The 22219-nt window shown below is 40.4% G+C and overlaps 1 protein-coding gene across 4 annotated transcripts in view; it reads right to left on the bottom strand.

Annotated features, from left to right (window-relative positions):
- ddr2a (discoidin domain receptor tyrosine kinase 2a) overlaps positions 1-21046 on the bottom strand; it is a 31536-nt gene extending 10490 nt beyond the window's left edge. For 3 of the 4 annotated variants that reach the window (XM_012920109.3, XM_004554855.3, XM_012920110.3), the window contains exons 1-2: positions 20881-21045; positions 7050-7163 (exon numbers count right to left, since the gene is read on the bottom strand). In XM_012920109.3, the coding sequence (XP_012775563.1) occupies positions 7050-7131 (82 nt within the window). In that variant the 5' untranslated portion in view covers positions 7132-7163; positions 20881-21045. Of the gene's footprint in view, positions 1-7049; positions 7164-20880 lie in introns of all 4 variants that reach the window. The other variant, XM_012920112.3, reaches the window with a different exon arrangement.
- Positions 21047-22219: the final 1173 nt, after the last annotated feature.

Raw genomic sequence — 22219 nt, 5'->3', positions numbered from 1 at the left:
TTGTATGGGCTCTTTATGGTCTATTTCCTACTTTTGCTGTTTAAGACTGAAGTCTGTTTGCGTTCCTTTATTTGTTGAGTCTTTGTTACTTTTGGTGGCATTTATTTTTAAATTAATTTCACCTCTATGCTCCTTCTCTGTCCCTCCATAACTCTGTGTTTGCCCTTTTACTTTCAGTGTTCCTGTTTTCCTTCTCATCTCCTGTGTCAAGTTAGTTTTTTTCTCGTTTAGTCTTTATTTCCCATTTTATTTTGGTCAATGTTTAGCTTTCTGTATTTTGTCTAGTTTTACTACACCTGCCCATTGTCTTGATTGTTTTCAGCTTTGTTTAGTTCCCCAACTGTGTTCTCTTCCCTCATTACCTCTTCTGTATATATGTATGTATTGTCTCAGCCTTCCTTTGTCACATTGTATATTTAGCTGTATATTCTCTGAGCTTGGTTTTCTGTATATTTGAAGTCCCTGGATTTACTTTCTGAATAACTGGGTATGGACTATCAGCATTAAATGTCCTCTTTGTGTTTGCCTTCTGTGTTCCTGTGTCTTGCTGCCTATGTTGGAAATGAATCCATATTCCACATGTGTGTCTTGGCAGAATGACATTTTAAAGAATGACAACATCAGATATAAAGCATAATGATACATATATAAAGAAGCTGCCTACATATTGATGCATTAATGAAAGAAAATACTAAAACACTGACACAGACAATTATGTTTTCATAGTGGAGTAATATTTAACTATATTACTTGGCTAATCCTAACTCAGATGTGAGTGGTTTTCTCAGTGTGACGATGTCCCCATCCAGTGGATGCGAGGGTGTCACTGAACAGTTTGATATGTGCACAATGTAAATCACACTCTCTGGCCTTTCCAGTAATCAGACCCTAACCAAACTGAACACCCACAGGAGACTGTGGACCAGTGACAGTGCTTTCCACCACCAAAAGCACTGTCATGACAGAAAAATGGAAAAATGTTTTTCCAAGCTTCCAGTAGAGCCACCCACCACCTTGGTAAGACACTCTTTATTGGGTTGTTTTCTCTTTGTTTGTCACCCATTTTTATCAGCCCTTTGAAAAAAACAGTTAGCTTTAAAAATACTAATACATTTAGCTCAACCTCAATATATCCTCTTGTTTAAAAAATGAAAGGTTTTTCAGCCCAGCTATTTTTGAATTCTTGGAATTTAGTAGAGGTTCCTTGTAGTTAGAATAATCCTCATGATGGTCTTTGCTATAGCCGGTCAGTTCACCCACTGATTGGCCGCCCCTCACAAGCAGAAGGCTAGAAAAAAGCAGGTTTATGGCACTTCTGTGCTCACAGCCAGAGCTGTGTGTCTGAAATAATCATTTTTAGGACATCCACTCTCAATGAGCAGAAATCCGTTTAAAACCACTGATTAGGAGCTAAATTTTCTCAGTCTAGAGTATGTGCTTTTGTACACAAGCTTACTAACAATATATATGATCAAAATAAGAGAAACTATAATAGGTCCACTTTAAGAAGACTCAAAGCTAAATATCTCTTGGCCATGTCTTTACAAACAGCAGTAAATATTGTATCAATCTTCTAGTCTAACTCGTTCCACCTCTGTTAAACCTGCAGTCGCACCAACATATCATCACGGTATTTTTTAACTTGATAAGAGGACCACTTCTACTTAAGTGTTTCTTTTTAAGCAGGAATTTCCTGGGAGACTGTCCACCTCCTGTACTTAAATCAGTTATCACACTGTTAAGCAAACGTCTCCCCTAACTCTCCCCAGACCCTCCGCAGTGCTCGACGGTGATGAAAATTCAAACTCGTACTCAAACATTCACCAGACAGAAATATTTCATTCCCAGCTTCTGTCAAGAAACCTGAAAAACTTGATGGATAGTGCTGGACGAAGGGGTGGGGTAGTGCTGTGGGAGGACTGCACACATATGCATGCGCATACACACACGACTACACACTCTGTGCCCTCAAATTGTGGTTCCTTATTGAAATAATAAGCTGTATCCATTCGGTGTTTCTGCCAGTGAAAACAGCACTGGTATCAAGCACATGAGGATTGAGTTATTCTATGCATGTGTGTGTGTGTGTGTGTGTGTGTGTGTGTGTGTGTGTATGGTCAGAGTGACTGGTGCCCCCACTGTGCGGTCAATAAAACCATTATGCCCATCGTTTCCTACATGGCCCTCCACCCCCTCAAGCTCCTTTCTTCCTCTCTCCCCTGTGTCCCATCCTGTGTGGTCCCTCCTTGCTCTCCTCTGACCATCTGAGTGGTTAAAAGAGATTAAAGTTAACAGCATGCTTTACAAAATCTTCATCTCATTAAGACTCAGTGAGCTAGAGGCTAACTGAGCGTGATCCAGCCAACATGGCATCTATTAACTTTTATACGCCTCTGAATGAATTAAGCGATTTATGGGTGTTTTCAGAGGCCAAAAAAGGGGCACTCTTGACAGGTTGGGAGAGATACTATGTTTGGCTCCTAGACTAATTCCACCTAATAGGATATGACCACCATGCAACCTGTTTTGAACCATGTATGAAAGAGTCTTTGAAAAATTTGATTTCTGCATGTGTGATAGCATCAGGTCGCAGCCTTTAGCTAGGTTGGAGGTGGAAGTTAAAGGGAGTCTGATCAAGTTCGCCTGGCCCCTTGTTTCACAAAAAAACCCTTTGAGAAGATGCCAGCAAGAGCTTGAGGTCCAAGGCCTCCTGTGTCCTCCTCTTGCTCTTTATGTCTCCCTGTTATTCTTTCTTCCTCTGATCCTAATCTCCTCCAAATATTTGCTTAATAGTCGAGATGGGGAGACGCCTTACGTTTTGGAAGTTGGAGCGCGCACAGATACACAAAAGAGCAAGAGTAGATGAAACCACAAACACGCATGAAAGCTTCGTTTTGGCAGTGACACGGTGAAGGAAGCACAAACAAAAACTCTTCCAGATGTCTACATTTACCTCCTCTGACCTCCTCTCATCTTGTCCTCACTAACCTTTGCTGCCCTCCTCACTCCATCCCGCATCATTTATCCCCTACTGTTTATATCCCTCCCCTCCTACAATTTCTCTCCATGCACCAGATCGCTGTGGCAATAAACAGACCACATCAACCAAAACCATCCTACTCATCTCATGTTCCAAGTAAATTAGTGGTATCCTTAGATGCGTAATTACAAAACAATTTCAGGTGCTCGAACTGCACGAATGACAGCTGGAGTAAAGGGGAAAAAATAATCAAACCTCCTTCAAGATGAACTGCAGAGATGTGTAATACACGAATCCCAATCCAGTCAAAGAACTACACTGTTTGAAAACAAACGATGAATAGTAATCACTGGTTTCAGACTGACATGTAGCTGAAATCTGTCCTTTTGTGGCAGCTCAGTCCAGCTAGATTAGGGGGTTTGAGGTGGTTGGCGCTCCCGCACTTTTGAATGCCAGTAGAGTCTCGTTCGCACAGAGGTGAAGAGTGTAAACAGACACTGAGGTGGAGAGTGAGTGAGCAAAGCACAGCAGCTCTTGTTATTTACTTTAACTGTCTCTGCTATGAAACACAGTCAAAAGTTAAGAGAATACTTTCAGTGACCATTTTGAGGTGAAATTGCCCAAGACGCAACGAATGAAACAGGAGCCATTATCAGACCCTTTAACCACATCCCAGAGAGAGTCAAAGCGAGAAAGAGGCGGGTTTCAGTACGCCCTGCCGGATGTGTGACCGCTCTTCCAAATGTTGGTTTTTGCTGTGTTTATTTATCTACCCGACCCACTCAGAGGTGACCCCCGGGGTGAGTTGTGGGGGCAGTCCAGTGTGTGCATTTGGATGTATGGACACATACCCCACTCCCCTTATGTGCACACCCACCACCACCATCACCACAACCCATCAGGCTTCACATTGAGCTGCGCTATCTAAAAATATCCCCCGTGAAAAAAGGTGGAAAAATACTTGCCTTGTGTGGTGGAGGAATAAAGAGAGAGAGCGATGAAGAAGCAATGGACCAAACCTCTCGCTCACCTCTTGATTTTTACCGCACCCTGCACTGAAAGGCAGACTTGTTCTTTAGCTTTTGCAGTTCAACCACTGACTGCACAGACACACACACACACACCGCAGTCATGAAAGTTTATGTTCACATACCTGTCCCTTATGTGTCAGTCATGTTTTGGTTTCATTGCCTATAAATAAGCTGTCTGCTTTATTGTATCTCCGAGACCATGACCATGTAAACTTATAGCAGCCACTGTGGCCACAAATGGGAATTTACATGGTTATGGCTCAAGTCAGTCACCTAAGTCAGTTGCTTTAAAGCTGAATTAATCAATATTTCTATCAAAAAATTGCATGTGATATGAAAGGTTTGCTGTGCATACCATTTTAGCAGCTTCTGGGTCAATGGTGGGCAATTAATTTCCCCAAGGACACACATTAGAAACTGGGGCTTTAATGGAAGTTTGCACCGGAAGGTTGCCGGTTCGAGCCCCGGCTTGGACAGTCTCGGTTGTTGTGTCCTTTGGCAAGACACTTCACCCGTTGCCTACTGGTGGTGGTCAGAGGGCCCGGTGGCGTCAGTGTCCGGCAGCCTCTGTCAGTGCGCCCCAGGGTGGCTGTGGCTACAATCTGGCTTGCCATCACCAATATGTGTGTGAATGGGTGGATGACTGGATGTGTAAAGCACTTAGGGGTACTTAGGGACTAGTAAAGCGCTATACAAATACAGGCCATTTACCATTAGCATCCAGGCTGTAAATATAAACCATTAACCAAGTTATTTGACTATAAGCTTCTTGATATTTAGGTTGCAGCAGCAAATTTGCAAAGACTGGCATTTAATTAATTCCTCACCTCACATAATTTATATTCTTATTGTAGTGAAATTCACTTTTATAAGCTCTCAAATTCGACTGCATTCATTCATTCAAGACTTAAACATCCTCAAAAGAAGAAGCCCACACAATAATAGTACTGCCCAATATTTGGATGCTCTGCCCTGGCCTGTGCTCGTGTCCACACTTCCTCCCCGCCCTCCTCCTCTCTCCACAGTGAAATAAAGTTCGCCTACTCACGATTAAAATGGGAAAAACAGGGATGGTATAACTCCATTGCTTGGGAATTTTAAACAGGGGAAAGTTGGCATCACTCAGCATCTTAGCTCCACTAAATTCAGCAGTGAATATTTCCACACAGTGAAAAAACGACTCACTTCTCAATGCAGCACAAGTAAAGCATTAGACAGAATTATAGGTGGATATGTCCTGCTTCCGTTTATTACAGCAGGTTGAGATTTGAGTTTTTAGCGGAGGACAGTGACAGCGGATGTGAATGCTTTAAACAATGGTTTGGATCAGATTTTAAACGGGATCAAAGGTCTTAAATGGTGAACTTGTTGAACGCTGACAACGATCAGATACACAAACAGTCTTTTCCTTGACTTATAAGTGGTCAGATACTGGGAATTGCACACCCCACAGACACACACACACAAACACAGAAATGGTGGGGAGAAAGACAGAGCCTATTTCAATGGACTTTCCTGCTGTCAGAATGTCTGGTATGCATTAGCCACAGACTCCAGTGGGATAGCTGGATCACAGCATGCGTGTGCATGCGGGTATATGCATGCAAGCAGGCGCACAAACACGCACACATGCATTCACTCACTCACAAAAACAAGGAAAGAAGACAGACAAGAGGGAGAAGCTTTAACAGAGTCAAACACTCAACGTGTAATTGAGAAGATGTCTCATAAGACATGTTTGAAAGTTTTGGTACTGAATCCTGAAAAGGCTTTCACATATGACTATATAGGTCAGAAATGCAGCTATTAATAACTACGTATGAGGAAATGCTTGAAAGTAACCACAGCATGCAGGCACTATTTTACTTATACTCCTTGACACCCTTTGATCTCAATTGCAACCAGGCTGAATTTATTCTGTTGTCTTTGGATTGATGAATAAATGAGTGCCAGAGTGAGTCAGGTTCAAATGTGCGTTTACCTGTGATGTGGTTGTGTAAGTATTTGTGTTTGCCTGTGCAGTTCAGTGGTGAGAATGAGAAAGAAACATGTAGAAAACAGCTGTTGTTTAAAAAAAGGAAAAAGAAAAGTTGTGTTTCTTAAAAAAATACTTTGGTTTGGTGGGTTTGAAAAATGTAATGTTTGTAGTTTTGTTTCAGCAGTGTCCATTTGAGAGAGCAGAAAACCCCCAGGCCTGTCATCATGACCTCATGTTTGCTTTTACTTTCATACTTTCTCAAAATAAAATTGGGTTTACGGTCTTAAAATGCTGCAGAACATCATGTAAGAAAGTTTTATTTTGAAAGTGGAAGTGGGGTGTAGAAAGGCTGGAGGATGTGGAAGTGATGGGGCACTTTTTTTTTTCCACTGTTGTGTTTTTTTTTTTAACATTTCTTGGCAGAGCTGTCGGGATATAACCTGTAAACCCTGTTTTGAACTTTTCTGACAAAACCATTATTAATTACTGTTATTAGATCTGAAATACTGTGGCATATATGTCATTCATTATTCTTTCAACAATAAAGAAAACTGAACCTGATGACAGAAGCTTTGAAACTGAAATCATAAACAGTAGCCAGCTCGAGGTTTTTACTGGCAAATATCTGCTGCATTTCTACAATTTCAACAATAACTAGAAAGCTCTCTTTGGTTGCTTTTTGACTCAATCTTTGCCCATTAAATGTTGCTACCCCATTTCCTTGTAAAAAAAATTATTGGTCCCTTTTCATTGACATCACAAAAACCACACATACATTGAAGAGAGAGCTGGAGAAAGGCGTGCATGCTGGGATCAAAGAGGCCAAACCAGAAAGAGAGGACCACATGGCTCCCACAATGCAGCACTTATCCAGAATCTGAATCAGTTGCAGTCTGGACTGTTGGGCTGCAGCACTGAGTCCAAAAATCCCTACTCAAAACTCACAAAAGTGGTTTTATAGTATTCACAAACTCTTGAATATGACCTTATTACACCCTCAGACACCCAAGGACAGAAAAATGGGAGCTCAACACAGTACGTCATCTCATTTTGCACACACCTGGGTTGACCTGTGACGTGACGCCTCCTAACAAATAGACAAGGATGAGCAGGAGGAAGTGAATGTCCCACAGGTGCTTCATCCCAAACACGTGCAAAGAGACAGACTTCCAACCTGAAAGACAAGATGGAAACAGCGGGTTATGCAAACACCTGAAAGACAGTTTCATAAACTCGGGGATAAAACTGTGAACTCTTTGGTGCCTGCAGGATGACCAGATTACATTTTGTACTAACTCCTCCTGTATTCATGGGAACAAAAACATTTGTTTAGATATATAAGAGGAAAATGGCAGTTTAATTGGAAACATGTTTTTATTTCACTCAATAAAAAACACAATAACTGCCACCGAAAACTGGAATTTCCCTTTATTTAGAGCTTTATCGCTCTGTGAAAGAGCTATTAAAATCTAACTGTAGGGATGTTTAAATTTCAGCCAAAGAAGACAAAATAGTCTCAGTTAAAGTTGGGTTTTTTTATGATTTTACATAATGCACACTAATTATAGGAAGAAATGAGGAACGAATAAACGAAGGGACAAATTATGAAGCGAGGGGGAAAGAGACGTTGAGGCACTGAGTCACAGACATGACCTCAGCCAACCAGCCGCCTCCAACTGACCAGTCCATCCAACAACAGAGAGAAACACCTAGTTTCTCACCAAATCCAATTCATAATCAGCCTTTATTTGTAGCACTTTTTAGATTACATTTACAAATGCTGTGACTGTGCAAATGTAAAAGTGCAAAAAGTGATGAAAGAGATCAATGAAATGCCAGCGTGCTTGATCTTTTTAAAGGAGACTATTAAAACTCTGAACAGCTTCGCCAGCATTAGCAAAAGCTTCCACTTATGTTTCCGCACTAAATTTGCACATTCCTGATCACCGTGTGTCTGCTTGAAGAAATCAGAACTTAACACCTGAAGTCTAGTTTTGCTTTAACATTTTACAGCGTAGAATACTCTACACGCTGTTCAGCTGTTTGGTAGTAGAGGAAATCAATAAAGCAAGGTTATCTAAACTAAAACACACGTGATGCAAAGCAAAACTAAGAGAACATTGTGGGAATTTTCATAAAGAAACATCACAGTGAGTGTGTGTGTGTCTGTATCGAACATTTCCTGGTCTTCGTCTCGGGCCAAAAGCAACATATTCCTGACATTCTCCCACTGAAATAACAAAAGGAGCAGCAGTCTGGTCAATGAAACAGAGTTTCACCACAGTGCAGGCCTCTGTTCATTTTATTTCATGTTCAATCTGCTGTCATCTGTTTCAAGATTTGCTGAAACTTCAGTTTGTCCAAATCAAACATATATGCGGTACAGGATCTGTCCGCCTATAGATACGCCTGCACTGCAGCATGTGTTTCTAAACATTACCTGACTAAGACGCACACAGGAACAAGAAGTGCACTCAGATTGGACATTAAATGTGCAGGTAACGATAACAGGTAACGATAAGATAAATTCAAAGATAGTGAGCACTCCTCCTGTGTTTTTCATCCTTCATTCAGCTCTGTCACCTAAATCAAACAGTGTATTTTCAGTTTTGAGGATAAATGAGGAGTGTAAGGAAAGGCAAGTTTATTTATATAGCACAATTCAACAACAAGGTCATTCAAAGTGCTTTACAGAGACATTAAAAAACAAAAACAAATAAAAAGCATGATTTAAAATTGATTAAAAAAACAGTAGATAAAATCAGAACAGTTGATAAAATCAGTAGCTAAAATGTAAGTTTTGAAATTTAAGCTTAAAGTGTGGATTTGGTGTTTTATTCAAATGCTGCTGAGAACAGGTGAGTCTTCAACCTGGATTTAAATAAACTGAGTGTTTCAGCTGATGTGAGGCTTTCTGGGAGTTTGTTCCAGATATATGGAGCATAAAAGCTGAATGCAGCTTCTCCGTGTCTGGTTCTGACTCTGGGAACTGATAAAAAACCGGATCCAGATGACCTGAGGGATCTGGAAGGTTCATACTGGGTCAGGAGGTGTAATATAGCTTTGTAGCCCTGAGCTTACACTGTTTTTACAAGAAGTTTAGAATCGCGCCTTATGTTTAAGAACAAAATCCTATCAAAATGCTTGATTTAGCATTAGTTGTACATTAGTTATGAATTCTCTGATTGCTTGAGCACAGAGAACAGAGAGTCCACCCAGTGCATGTTGTGACACTTATTACACCCTGACTTGCCTCTTTCATTGTACCTTCACACATAATCTCATTGCTTTTTCTTACTGCTATTTCCTGCAGCTTCATGTTACGGCCATTTCCCACTGAGACGCTTTTGCTAAGCTTAATTCCTCTTGGCATTTCGTAGCTAATGAAACACAAACACCTGATGGCTTGCGTGTATGTGGCAGTCAAAAATGTGTTTACCATGTGCTGGAGAACATTTATGTAAAGACTGCCTGTATTGTATGTCCGGGAGGAGAACTGACTTTTGGTTATACATTTGGAGACTCTCAAAGGAGCATACCAGTGTGTTTGCGTGCAAACATACATTTCACATTACTGCTCACCAACTATCAGACAGTCTGGAGCGCTTTAGATCTAAACTTAAATATGTGGACTGACAAAACTGAGCACAGAGAGGCTGAATCCCCAGACCATGTCTCCTGTTGATAATTGGTGGTCCCCTGAGTTGTAATCAACAGATCAAAAGGCCAGCCTCTGAAACACCTCCAAAGCACTATCTCTAAAACTAATGATCAGATATACTTTCAGTAAGCGAGCAAAGCACGCTGTAATCACAGATGACTCCTGTGGATAAAGACAAACTTGAAAAACCTGCAGGTTTTACACAAATAAAGGCGGGGTACATTTGACAAACACAAAAAGTGAGTCTGAAATGTCTTTAAATGGCAACAACACCAAGAAAAACATGTTTTAGATAATAATGGCTTTTTATTCTCTTGCCAAAAGTAAAATGTCTAGCTTTCATTTGTTTGTTGTATGGGGATGAGAGGCCCTTTAAGATGCTGGAATTTTGCATGTTCGCTCCATGTCTGCATGGGTTTTCTTCAAAAACATCCATGTTAGGTAAACTGATGATTCTAAATTGGCCCTGTGTGTGAATGTGAGCATGCATGGTTGTCTAGATCTCTGTGTTAACCTTTCAGAAGACTAATGACTGACACAGGGTGTACCTGTGCAAGTCATTTGTGTACCTAGGAGTACCTGATGTACCAAGGATAGACTCCAGTCCCACCACAACCCTGAATGGATAAGCAGAGGAAAATGTATGGCCTATTATTTATTAAAGTTTTTAACTTTTTCTCAGCTTTAAACATCATTTTTTTAAGGTTTCCTCATATAAATATTCCAAAGTTTAATCAGTAACAGCTTCAAAACTGCAATTTGAAAATGAATACATTTGGACTCTGCTGCTCTGGAGAATTTGGGCAATAAATTTCCTTATCACTCACTTGATACAACTGAACTTCCCCTAAAACTCCTTAGATCTTAACTCTGCAAATGTGATACAACAAAAATGAATCACAAATAATCATATAACTGTTTAGTCAGTTATAAAAACCCCAGCTCTGTTTTTACAGCAGATGGATCCTAATTCCCGATTCACGGACCTTCAGAAAGTTAGAAAGTGTTGAACAACCACAGATCTCGACATAATTTACTTTAAGATTTAATTGCAGAGGTTTGGAAAGTGCTTAATATGGTAATAAAGACTACTGTGAAAGCTCAAATTGTAGTAAGAACACCGGGAATCTGAGTGAAAAGACTCGGCTCAGCAGCAGCCTGGATAAACTACGTATGTTGTGACAAAATCAAATCTAGAAGGCAAAAAAATGTAACTATAAAGTCTAATCTATAAAAATTAAACCCGTTTTTTAAGAGTTGTTTGCTTCCCCGGAATACAGCTACACAACTTCCAGGTGTGTTTTCCATACCTGTATTAATAAAACAGCTTTTATTCCCTGTTATAGTAACATCAGATCAGTCCACAGTGCTAAGAACCCAGCACAGGTCCACATTTCTGGAAAGTTCTCTCCGCTCTCCTCTTACAGAAACACGGCAGGAAAAACTTATTCATATCCTATCTCCGTTTCAAAAGGTATCCTTTCCAGGGATTTTTCCTTTGCACTTCCAAAGAAAAATTTCAGACTTTCATGTGAAAAAAATAAAGAAAAACAGAAAGTATCTCATTAAACTATTACTAAACCATGTAATATGATTAAAATATAATTGGTGAGTAATTTTAAAGTGTACTATTATTCATCATATTATGTATATTTAACATTTTCCATAAAGAGAAAATTAGCTGTCTCATTTCATGATGAAATACACAAGTAGCAATGGTGAAGTAAAAGACGGGGAAACTGGAGACCAGCTGCACAAACCCTTCAGAGGTGAATTTATTCTGATAGCTCCTGAGAGACACCACAGGAAAAAGTTAGGAGAGCTGGGTATACACAGACACCCCCACCTGTACATATGCAGAACAACCTCCAGGCCCTTTGTTATTCAGCCTGCTGGAGCACACACGGGATTCAAATTCTCTGAGGTGAAAATGGAAATAGTGTCCCCTTCCAGGTACGATATGTCTGCCATTTTCCTGCTAATTAAACAATCCTTCAACACTAGCAGGCAGAGTTTGGTTTGGATATCACTGGTCTGAGGTAAAGTCTGCTCTCTACTGTGACGATGGCGCCCAGGTAAACCGGGTCCAAATTTGGCCTGCATTTTTCACAACATGCAATCCAGTGTAAACAGCGAGACTGAGAACCACGGGAGGGGAGAAACGAGGTGAGGATGGAAGCACAAAAGAGGTGTTGGATGAAAAAGGGCTATGATTCCATAGAGGACATGTCAACTCATAAACGGAGCTCTGAGGAAGAAGGAAAGCAAGATGAATTATAACGAGCGTGTTTTACGGTTGTTGTCATGGTGTAGTTCTTAAAGTGATGTCCAGAGGCCTCGCTTTGGGATCGGTTATATGTAAAAGATGGATGTAGCCACCGTTACATCACCCATTAGTTAATGAAATCCTGTTATGAACTGTTAGGGTGATCATTTTTGCCAATTTGCTGCAATTTTGGTGTTGTAACCACACTGACGACTGAGAGGCGGGTCTGACTTGGAAACTGAGGGATAATGCACCTTGCCAAACACAAGGTGGACTCCACAAATAAAGGTGTGCTTTTGGATATACCCTTTTACCCTATTAGGGGCTGTTTTCTTAGGAAATTATTATTATGAAGTGTTAAACTTGTTAAAATGTTTTTAAGAAGGTCTAGGGCCATTTTTCTTAGATCTATAATCCAGTGTATTTTCTCAACATGGCCACAAAAAGGTAAGTTTAAGACACTTTCACACTTTTGGAAGGAACATACATCTTTGATATACAGTTTGTAGTCTGGTACTGTATTTCTGATCCTTCTTGCCTTATAACTTTCTCACTTTGAACATGTTAAATTGCTGACTTAGGCATATCCAAGTATCTGTGTGCCGCCTCACGTTTTAAATTCATAGACATGAGAGAGTCTACACCTCTGATCACCTATCTTTTAAGACAGCTAACCTTCAGGAAAGTCTATACCGGTGCAAGGCCCGCTCAAGGTTCACATTTCTGAAAATAAACTGCGGACACTTCCAAAAGCTTTCAGAAAAAGAACAAAAAATAAACCTGAGCAGAAAGTGTATAAAGCAATCAAAACAAAAGGCTTTAGAGTAGCAGGCATGACACATTTCAATGTGTCCGGGGAAACTTTCCTGTTACAAGTTATTCTGTAAAAGCATACAAATCTATAGTAAAAATATACTCCAAAGAGGCCACAAAATTTAGGAAAAAAAGTCAAATATATGACTTCACCAGTTTATAATTGTCAAGAGTGACAAGATACATAACAGAGTGGTGAGTTTCACATCAGTTCCACCTTACCGAGCTGTATCTCCAGACTATAAGTTATAAATGCCGAGGCAATAGCTCAAAAGGAAAATTGGCCTCATTTACTGTATTCCAACTCCAAAAGTTTCCTTTTTCCCTGAGTGAAAATGTTTAGCCATCGGTGGAATGAAGAGTCCCTGAGGATGGCCTTTTTTCTGGTTTCATATGCTGCCATAGACATAACTATTTAGCATATAAAAAACAGAAAGCATGGAAATTTCTTCTTTTAAATACATCTGTGTGCCTCCCCTAGGACTGCAAACATCCATCCATCCATCCATTCGCTTCCGCTTATCCTTTTCAGGGGACTGTAAACATAATATGCTAAATGTCATAATGGAGTGCTCTATCTTCAGTCACAATATTAGGCAAGAACCCGATTTTCAGCTGAGGTTAAACTCATCTGTCATTATTAGTGTCATTTTGAAACTCTGATTGTTTATGAAGAAACTTGTTATAATTCCACATCATCAAGAGTTACATTTACATACATATTCCCCATGCAGGAAATCATGACCGCGAGGGGCCTCACCCTCAGGTCGGCTGAGACACAGGCTTACATGTTCAGCCCCTCATGGGTCGATAAGTTAGCCCTCCTGGTGAAAAGAATACTTTGACATGTTGGGAGACATGTTATTTTCCCTTCCTGCAAAGACTTAGATTAGACGATAAATACTTTTCTCCTATGTGTCTCTTTACAAAAAGCTGCTGTCAGCCACTGGTTATATTAGCTTAATCTAATCTAACTTGTTCTGTTTTTCTATTTGCATAGATGTCTTTATAAGTGTGAAAATTGGGTGCTAGCAGGCCAGAAAAAGGCTATTTGACTCCCCAGTCTTGAGTGTTTATCCTATGCTAAGCTAAGTAGATACTTGCAGTAAATTCCTACTGAGCTGTGCGTTCACATGTTCTCCAGGAGGATGAATTTCCAGAGTCAGAAGGTCATTCTTCTGACGTTGTGTTCAAGTGCTTTAAGTCAGAAAATGGAAATAACATGGATGCTACAATGAGAAACTGTTTCTTGCATATAATAAATAAAATAGTTTTACTTGAATTGTTTATGTATTCACTGATAATAAGCTTTCTAGCTAGTCTCAGACAGTGTAGATGGATGGCAAGTAATGTTACAATCTAATACAGTACTACAGATTAAATGATACTATAAAAGTGGTCTGCAATATGTGAATTTCCACGATTGACCAAAAGCTGCTATAGCCAACAAAACATTTCCTTTCATACTCCGCGTGTGCTTTTATGACGTCAAGAACTCGGCAAATCATGTGCAGAACTTGGAAAAGTTGTTGTTCCAACTTGAGGGGGTGTTTTGGTGAACTTTTTCCAGCCGGGAACCTTTTTTTTCCCGATTATTCCAACACCAAATGAATCCACAAAAGAGCTGGATGTCCTCAAAACAGATTCAAATGCAATACTTTAGCACCAATAATGAATTGTTATTTTCCTCTTGACTTACAATATAGTCCAGCATAACAGCTATTTATACATACTGTCTTACCAAGACTCAAATATGATAGAAAACGTGCTTTAAATGTTCCTGCTCGCACTGGGAGTTTTTGGGTTACTTTACATTTTACACAAAATCTTACATGCTAGAGGCTAGACCCCACTCAGGACAACATCTATGGCCAAAGCTATTCAGAGTTATTGCATGTTAGAACAGACATTATGTTTTTTAGAAATAATGACTTTCAGCCTCTGTGATAGGGCTCTAGCCTTTGATTGAAAACAGGTTGTTATAAACCAAGCGGTGATCAGCAGCAAGCAAAGTTTATTATCTAGCTGGAGCAGAACGTTCCTGAATGGAATAACTGTTTGCTCAAATTTCTGTTTCTGGGGTCGATATCAGGTCTCTCTTGGCTAGTTCAGGAAGTGGTGAAGGACAGATATTCCACTCAGAAACCCACAAGGCCGCAGAAAGAAACACACGCACAGCACACACATTTTTTAACCTGAAGGACGTCTTAAATACCTTTGAGGTAAACTGATGAGTCTGGACAATTCAGAAGAATAACTATTCAACCTAAATATTAAGGCAGTCTCACAGGCGCTCATGCACTGATTGCAAAGTCCTCCTGCAGAGCACTCACATTGCCAAAGAAAAAAAATGCACAGGGATTTTATTTTGTTTTCCCAGGCTTTATATGTTTGTGTAAATAATTTAATTTGCTCGGGAGTAACGGGCAAAGCACACAGAGTAACACTGGTGCACCAGGGCCTGCAGCCTGGGAAAAACTGTAAAGTCAACACACAGGTTTACCTGGCTCTACTCCCTGCCTCTCTCACATACAAACACACAGCAGCATCAACATCTGAGGTTTTACAGGATCCCTCGCATGACAGGAAGCAGCCAGGCGAGGCTGGCACGGTTGAGAAAGACTGAGAATTTCACCATCCAGGCACCAAAAACTGTCCTGCCAATATCAGTGGCCAGACAGAAGAGGAGGGGGTGAAGGAAAGCACAAAGGCCTGAGGCTAGGGAGGCACTTAGAAAATTATATCTTCTGTTTTATAATCACAACGCTAAAACACAGGCCATAATTTCTGTCAAACTGTATGACTTCACGTTGATTAAAATATGAAATTTAACTACAGTGCTTTTAGAAAATAAAAATAACTGCATGACAGGTTAATTTCCAGGGTAAACACATTATAATGTCACTGCTCAATTCTTGCTTTTCCATTTGCTCATATTTTACTCTGCTTCCTAGATATCGCCCCTTGTCCCGACTGACTGCACAAAGGCTCTTGATTTAAGAAGCACAGGAAGGATGGAGCGTAATCTTATGCTAATACTAAGCCCACTAACATACGGCAAAGTGGCATGTCTTGATTTATGAGATGAATCGTTATCAGTTTGCCAAATCTGAACACATTTTAATGGCCACTAAATCATTTTGATCTTATGAATAAAACAATAAAACACATCTATTAGCTACCTTGTATTTTTAAACTGGGTTTTGTTGGAGACCTGGAATGTAATGGAGCCTGTCTTTAAAGCACTTCTATTGTTCAAATGGTATCAATAGTAGACTGAAGTCTGAAGCCCAAGATTTGGGCTCATAAGGATTACTTACACACATGCTGATCTCATTATCTATTATTAACTTTGGTCAGATTTAATATGAGTAAATACATAAGGCAGAAAATAAGAAAATGCTTAAAAGTCAACCATTATTTTTCTTATCTATTATTTTCCCCTCATTTTTGTTTTCTGTGTTAATGCCAGGACACGTGGTAGAAAAATTATGAGCATGAGTACCAAATTGGTAATAAGATAATAAGAAGCACTTTTGCACCGAGAGCCACGCCCTGCATAGAGCACATGTACTAGTGTGAGTGTGTTTATGTGCACAGGTCTGATTGCTATTCAGTGCACCCGTATGCTATGCACCATAACCATCCACATGTGCTTTCTATTATATCCTCTTGTTTCTCCCTTAAGGCTGTAATATAGAATCACAGATATTTTATTTTTATGGAAAAGTATGGAATCCGAATTGTATTTCACAACCAGACCCAGGTGGAGCCATGTAAACACACAGCCGTAAAATCTTAGAATGAGGAGCAGGGACATGCATGGAAGAAGGCCCACACACGCACACACACACACACACACACACACACACACACACACACACACACACACACACAATTAAATTATTGTGACTGGAAAGGAAAAACGCCACGGAAAACAATCCTCTATTGTCCACATAAAATGTTGTGACATGTGGGGAGAAGTCCTTAGTTACATGCTTAAATGTGGGATATCTTACACCACATATGCAAATGTGACACGGCAGACTTTAAATGCTGCTCTGCGACACTGTGGATGAATACAAGATTCCGCTTCCTAAGCAATAGTTTTACAGTAACGTGAAACCCAAAGCTGAAAAGCAAAGGTCCTTCACTGCTTCACTGGTTGGAGACAACCTCTGCCGGATCTCTTCACATAAACAGTCTGTTTTTTGTTGCCTTCGTGTTGTTTATTTCCTTTAAAAAGCTGTGCAGGGGAAATATTATGTGTCACATCTTGTGCCGAGGCGTCTTTTTTGTTTTTTCTTTATTACTGAGTCACAAAGCTGCTTTATTTATTTATTTATTGTTATCCTGGAACAGCAGTCACAAAGCGCTGTAGAAGAAACACCATATCACACGCAGCTTTGTGACATACTGTCATATTTCACTTTGTTTTAAGCTTCGCAGAAATTTCTCTATTTAAAAAAAGCCAGTAGAGCTGGAGTAAGTGGTTCAAAGCATAAGGCAACCAGATCTCTTTTCGGTCCATTACCGTTATTCAGATGATTGAAAATCTACACAGAAAAACTGTCTGGATTCTGTCTTCGTACTGCTTGCTTACATGATGGCTTAAAGGCTGCGTAAGGCGGTTGTCCCACCAATACACTATGTAATAAAGCAAAGGGGTTTTTCTTTTACAGCATAACTGTGTACAACGCATTCAGCCAGGAGCACACCTGTTGGAGTACGCCAGCGATGGTGCCACTGGGGACTGAAACTTGCCTGAGGACACGAACTGTTCAAGCCAGTATACAAGTGCTTGTAAAAAAAAGGCTGTAAAAATGGAGAAAGAATGTGAGAACCTGCAGGAGAGACTGAAGCGTCATTTTTAGCACCCTCAGGCTGACCGGGCACAGAGTTTTACCTGCAAACTCCACCAAAATATTTCGACAAAGGCACAAACTGTTCATTGTGAATATTGTGCAGCTACAGGCTGTGTTTGTTATGTAAGGAGAGTAGCCCAAAATCTATGAGTGGAGATCCAGTTTGATTGAATATGCAGGCCCTGAACTTTACAGCTACACTGTCAGATTGGAAAAACAGCATCTCACGCCAATTTCCATCTCCCCCGTTAAAGCAGAGCTCTATCCGCCACACGGCGCCCAGCTCAAGAGCACTTGTGCATTGAAGCCATTTGACTGTGGCAGTTGGGGCTGTCTTAAATTTAAACAGCACACTGACTCACAAATATCAGTGACTGCCACTGAAGTGAATAATATATAAAAAAAAATACATTCACTGCCACCCACTTTCAAACTGAAAGCACATTCTTGTCCAAAAGGTCACTAATTAAAACAGAATGATTTCAATAAATTCTTTTGTATTTTTTGTAACAGGATCAAATAAAAACAAGTCGACACAGCAGAGCAGATAGCAGTGGTTCCAGAAAAAAAGGCCGGCGTTGTCCATGCAGTGACAACTCAGCAGTGACAACTCATTCAAAGCCAAGACTGTCATTTGTACCCAGCAGCAGCAGGCTGCAGCGAGTCATGAGGTTTTTCTCATGTTGAGATATTGCCTCAGAGTGTCCCTGACACTCTGTAATTAGGGAAGGCATGAGAGAACTGAGGTGAAGAGATGGATGATGAGCATCAGACAAACAAACAAACAAGAAAAGACTTCCACATGTAAACAGGAGAAGGAGGACAGCTGAGGACACGTGCAAACAGAGAGAGGAGGATTTCTGACTGCTTTGTGTTAATGAGCACCTCTAGTTTGGCTCCTTTATAATTACCTAGCTTTCATGATACACATCGAGAATAAGCTCTCTCTGGACAAAAGCAGCGAGCTTAATAATTATTCTACAGCGGAAATTAAATATATGTTTTCCATGACTGAAGACAAATCAACATATAGTTTTCAGAGAAACACCAATTAGACATACTCAGAAATAAGAAGGACAAAGGTAGACTTCTCTGGGTTACACGTTGCGTAATGCCCCTCAAAAGAAAGGTGATGATATGGGTGGTGGTTTGGGCAGGGTCGAAGTTCAAGCACATGTGGGATTACAAAGTCAACAGCGCAGTATTTTAGCCATGACGTTCCCTGAAATGGATCTATTTATGCCAAATTACAGCATGCACCTCAGCTAACGAGCGCACAGCTGGTTTTCTCCTGCCAGAGGCATTGATTTGAAAACACTTCCAATCAAACAAGGTCAGTGTCGGGTTACTGCTAAGCTAAGTAAGCACCGGGTGCCTCTAGTGCAGTGTTTTGAAAGTAGGGTTGAAATTACAACCTTTGCTGTGGTGGGTGATTTGGGTCTGTATGTGAGGATGTCAGTCAGCGTCAAAGCTCGAGACAGAAGGGTTGCTAATTGAAAGGGCGTGCAGGAGAAATGCATAATTCCTCCTGTTGCTTCTTTTATTCTCTCTATCTGGGTGTGCGCCTATATGCATCTGCACACAGCTGCTCATCAGATACTGACATATATGGAGAACAGAGTGATGGCATGTGCTTAAACCAACAGTCTGAGCAAGTAAAATATATGGGTCCACTCCCCTCTTGCATCAACCACAAGTGTTTCATATATTTCAACGTAATAGGAAATAACTTCTTTTAATTCTGCTTTGGCAAAGAACTCAATTATTATGATAAAGATGGTTTCCTATTAACACAATAACACGCCAAGCAGGGACACAACAAAGAGAGCTTAAAGGAAAAAGCCACACCCATATAGTCTTACACTGCAATAAATCCACAGTTTGTTGTAATCAGTACATTCCTGGACTTAATTTGCGGTGATGTTATGAAATCTGACTTATTGCTTTCTTTTGTCTGTTCCTACTCTATTACTTATTTGGTCCTCACAGAGAAAGTGTCTGATCTAATAGCAGAGATAGCATTTGCAATTACAGTCCTGCACAGAAGTCACAGCCTTGTGCCATCAACAGTGTCTCAGCAATCAGCTCTAATAAAATAGTGCATTTTTTTGTCAAATCACTTCAGATATTATGAAGCCACTGGGGTCAGCATCAGGTTTTTGCATTACTGGAATGAAAGTGCTTGTCCAGAAAAGAAATCCATCCCCATATTAGACCCAGACTACATACGCATACCTGAGTGTCAGCGTGACCTTCCTCTAACAATTATTCCATTGATCAGAGCCACCTCTCATGACTGTTCACCTCAGCTGGGCACCGTGGTTCAAATGTCAAAGCTCTGAGCTCATAGTCCATATCCTGCGCTCTTCGGCAAAGCACAAAAGCGACCTCTGTGTGAACATCTATTACCCACATACCGCAGGATGATACCTACATACCACCTACGTAACACCTACATCGAAGTACACACATCACCTCAGTGACACAAAGGCGTGTTTTTTTTTTAGAAAGCTGCAACTTCAAATTTCAACATTTCACCAGGTGACCACAGAGAGGATCTAAGCAGCATGAAATGAGTCAGTTGTTTTAGTTTTCCAAAACTTCCAGGCCACAAAAACACACAAAATATGTGTGAGTTTGATGCACGGCAGTAGAAAAGAAGTCACATCATTTTTTCATTAGCTATGCCCGTAAAAATAATACGCACAGTCATTCCGCACAGAAGAGAGGGGTTTGTATGATGAAGTCAATACCGCAACAAACTCCAGAATTATATTTAAGCCAGTCAACAGTAGACATGTGTGTTGTCTTAAAGTTACAGTAAGCACATAGAGAATAAAAAATACTCCACATCGGAAGATCTTAGCCTGCAAAGAGAAGTTTGCATTATATTCTTTCCTTCAATTTTAATTTCCATTAGAAATAAAAAGATTTTTAGGAGTGAAAAGAAGGAATTGGCCTCAATCACATTTGAAGTCAACCGCAGCAAAGCCAAACGGTAAGTAATAGCTTCTGTTGAAAACAGCTGCATCCACTGCAGAGCAGACAGGAGTCTGAATGCGGCACCGCATCGCTCTGTTCTGCTGTCCACTCTTCTCGTCTGCCATGCAAACAGAAGCTGCTTCAGTCACAAAAGTACACAGAAGTCTGGATCGCGTGTGCAAACGGGCCTCCCAAGAGGAAATAATTCAAGGAGAGAGCCAAGAAAGCTGATCAGTCTTAACAGTCCTAACATAGAGAATAAAAAGTTTTTGTTTTTTTAAAGTAAAAGAAATGAGTGACTTACTTCTAAGAAGGTTTTATTTTCATTTCAAACCATTTGTTCACTGATGGTTTTAGATTATTCCAGTGAGACGCAGGCGGCTGGATGTAACCCTCCAAACCTTGCTCTCTGTTGCTCGCTCACTCTCTGTCCGTCAGTTGCCTTCACCAGGACTCACTGGGCTGATGTAAGACACCCCTGCAAATAGGGGGGGGGAAAAGAGGGAGAGAAGAGAAACAGAGTAAGAGAGAGAGAGAGCGAGAGAGGGAGGGAGGAAAAAAAATCACATTCTGTGGATTCCTGGGAGTTTGCCAACGTCCCAGAATTCCACATGCCACACATAAGGTTTCAATTAAAGACACACACAAAAAATCCAAAGCTCAATCAAAAAGCTTTCTTCCTCCTGAAAGGAACCTTTCTTTTGACAGCTACAGGACGAAGCATAGAAGCAGCCATAACTGAAGGTAGTATTTGCGGTGGTGTTGCTGTCACTTGCTTTATGTCAAATTCATATAACTTATTGTTTCATCACTAACCTTAAAAACAAGCTTATTTAGGTTTAAAAACTGCAAAAGAAGCTACTCTTTTATTGAACTCAGTGGCACTAACGCAGCAGTTTGTCACAACCTCAATAGTCGAACCAGATCCATGAAAAGTGTGAGTCAGGTGTCAGAGAGAGGTCTACTTCTTATTACGTTGTACTCTGTGTGTTTTGCTGCTGATGTGGTCTGAACTCTATGACCTGATCTCTATAAAAACAATGAAGTTTTCATCTGTTAGACATGGTGACTAAGAGCTTTTCTTACTTAGTTACATGCAAAGCTGCTTGCTTTGCTGATGAGGAAGCCATATTGACCTGCAGGGAAGTGACACCAATGGCCAGTGGAAATTTATTGGAACCCTAGGATTTTACTTTTTACTTGCTTGGAGATGTTTTTTCTGCTGCTTTTGCAAGTGTTTTACCACAGCTCCCACTGTCCTACTCTGTATTCCCCAGTTTAATATTCTGTTTAGGCATTTGTCAAGTCTCTTAAAGCTTTCCAGTTCTTTCCGATGGCCTGTTGGGGCAACGACTGTAGTTACAAAGAGATTTCCAGTTGTGTAAAGGTGTATCTGATATCCCTGTGTTAGTGTTGTTTCTGAATCATCATAATTCATTTTGACCTTGGTTCAGTATCACAAGTGACCAATCACAGTGTTATGGTGTCATAGTTTTGTGATGTGGAAAAAAAACGTTGCCCATGTCCACTCAGGAAAACATCCAAGAAAAGGAGGGGTTTGGGTTGAGGGCTAACATGTGATCTTGGTTAGGGTTACGGGGCTATAGTTAGGATATCGTTGCAGTGTTAAACCTGGACAAACA

The sequence above is a fragment of the Maylandia zebra genome, linkage group LG23 (assembly GCF_041146795.1).
Source record: "Maylandia zebra isolate NMK-2024a linkage group LG23, Mzebra_GT3a, whole genome shotgun sequence".
NCBI classification, from domain to species: domain Eukaryota; kingdom Metazoa; phylum Chordata; class Actinopteri; order Cichliformes; family Cichlidae; genus Maylandia; species Maylandia zebra.
This window is presented reverse-complemented; position numbering and strand designations above follow the sequence as displayed.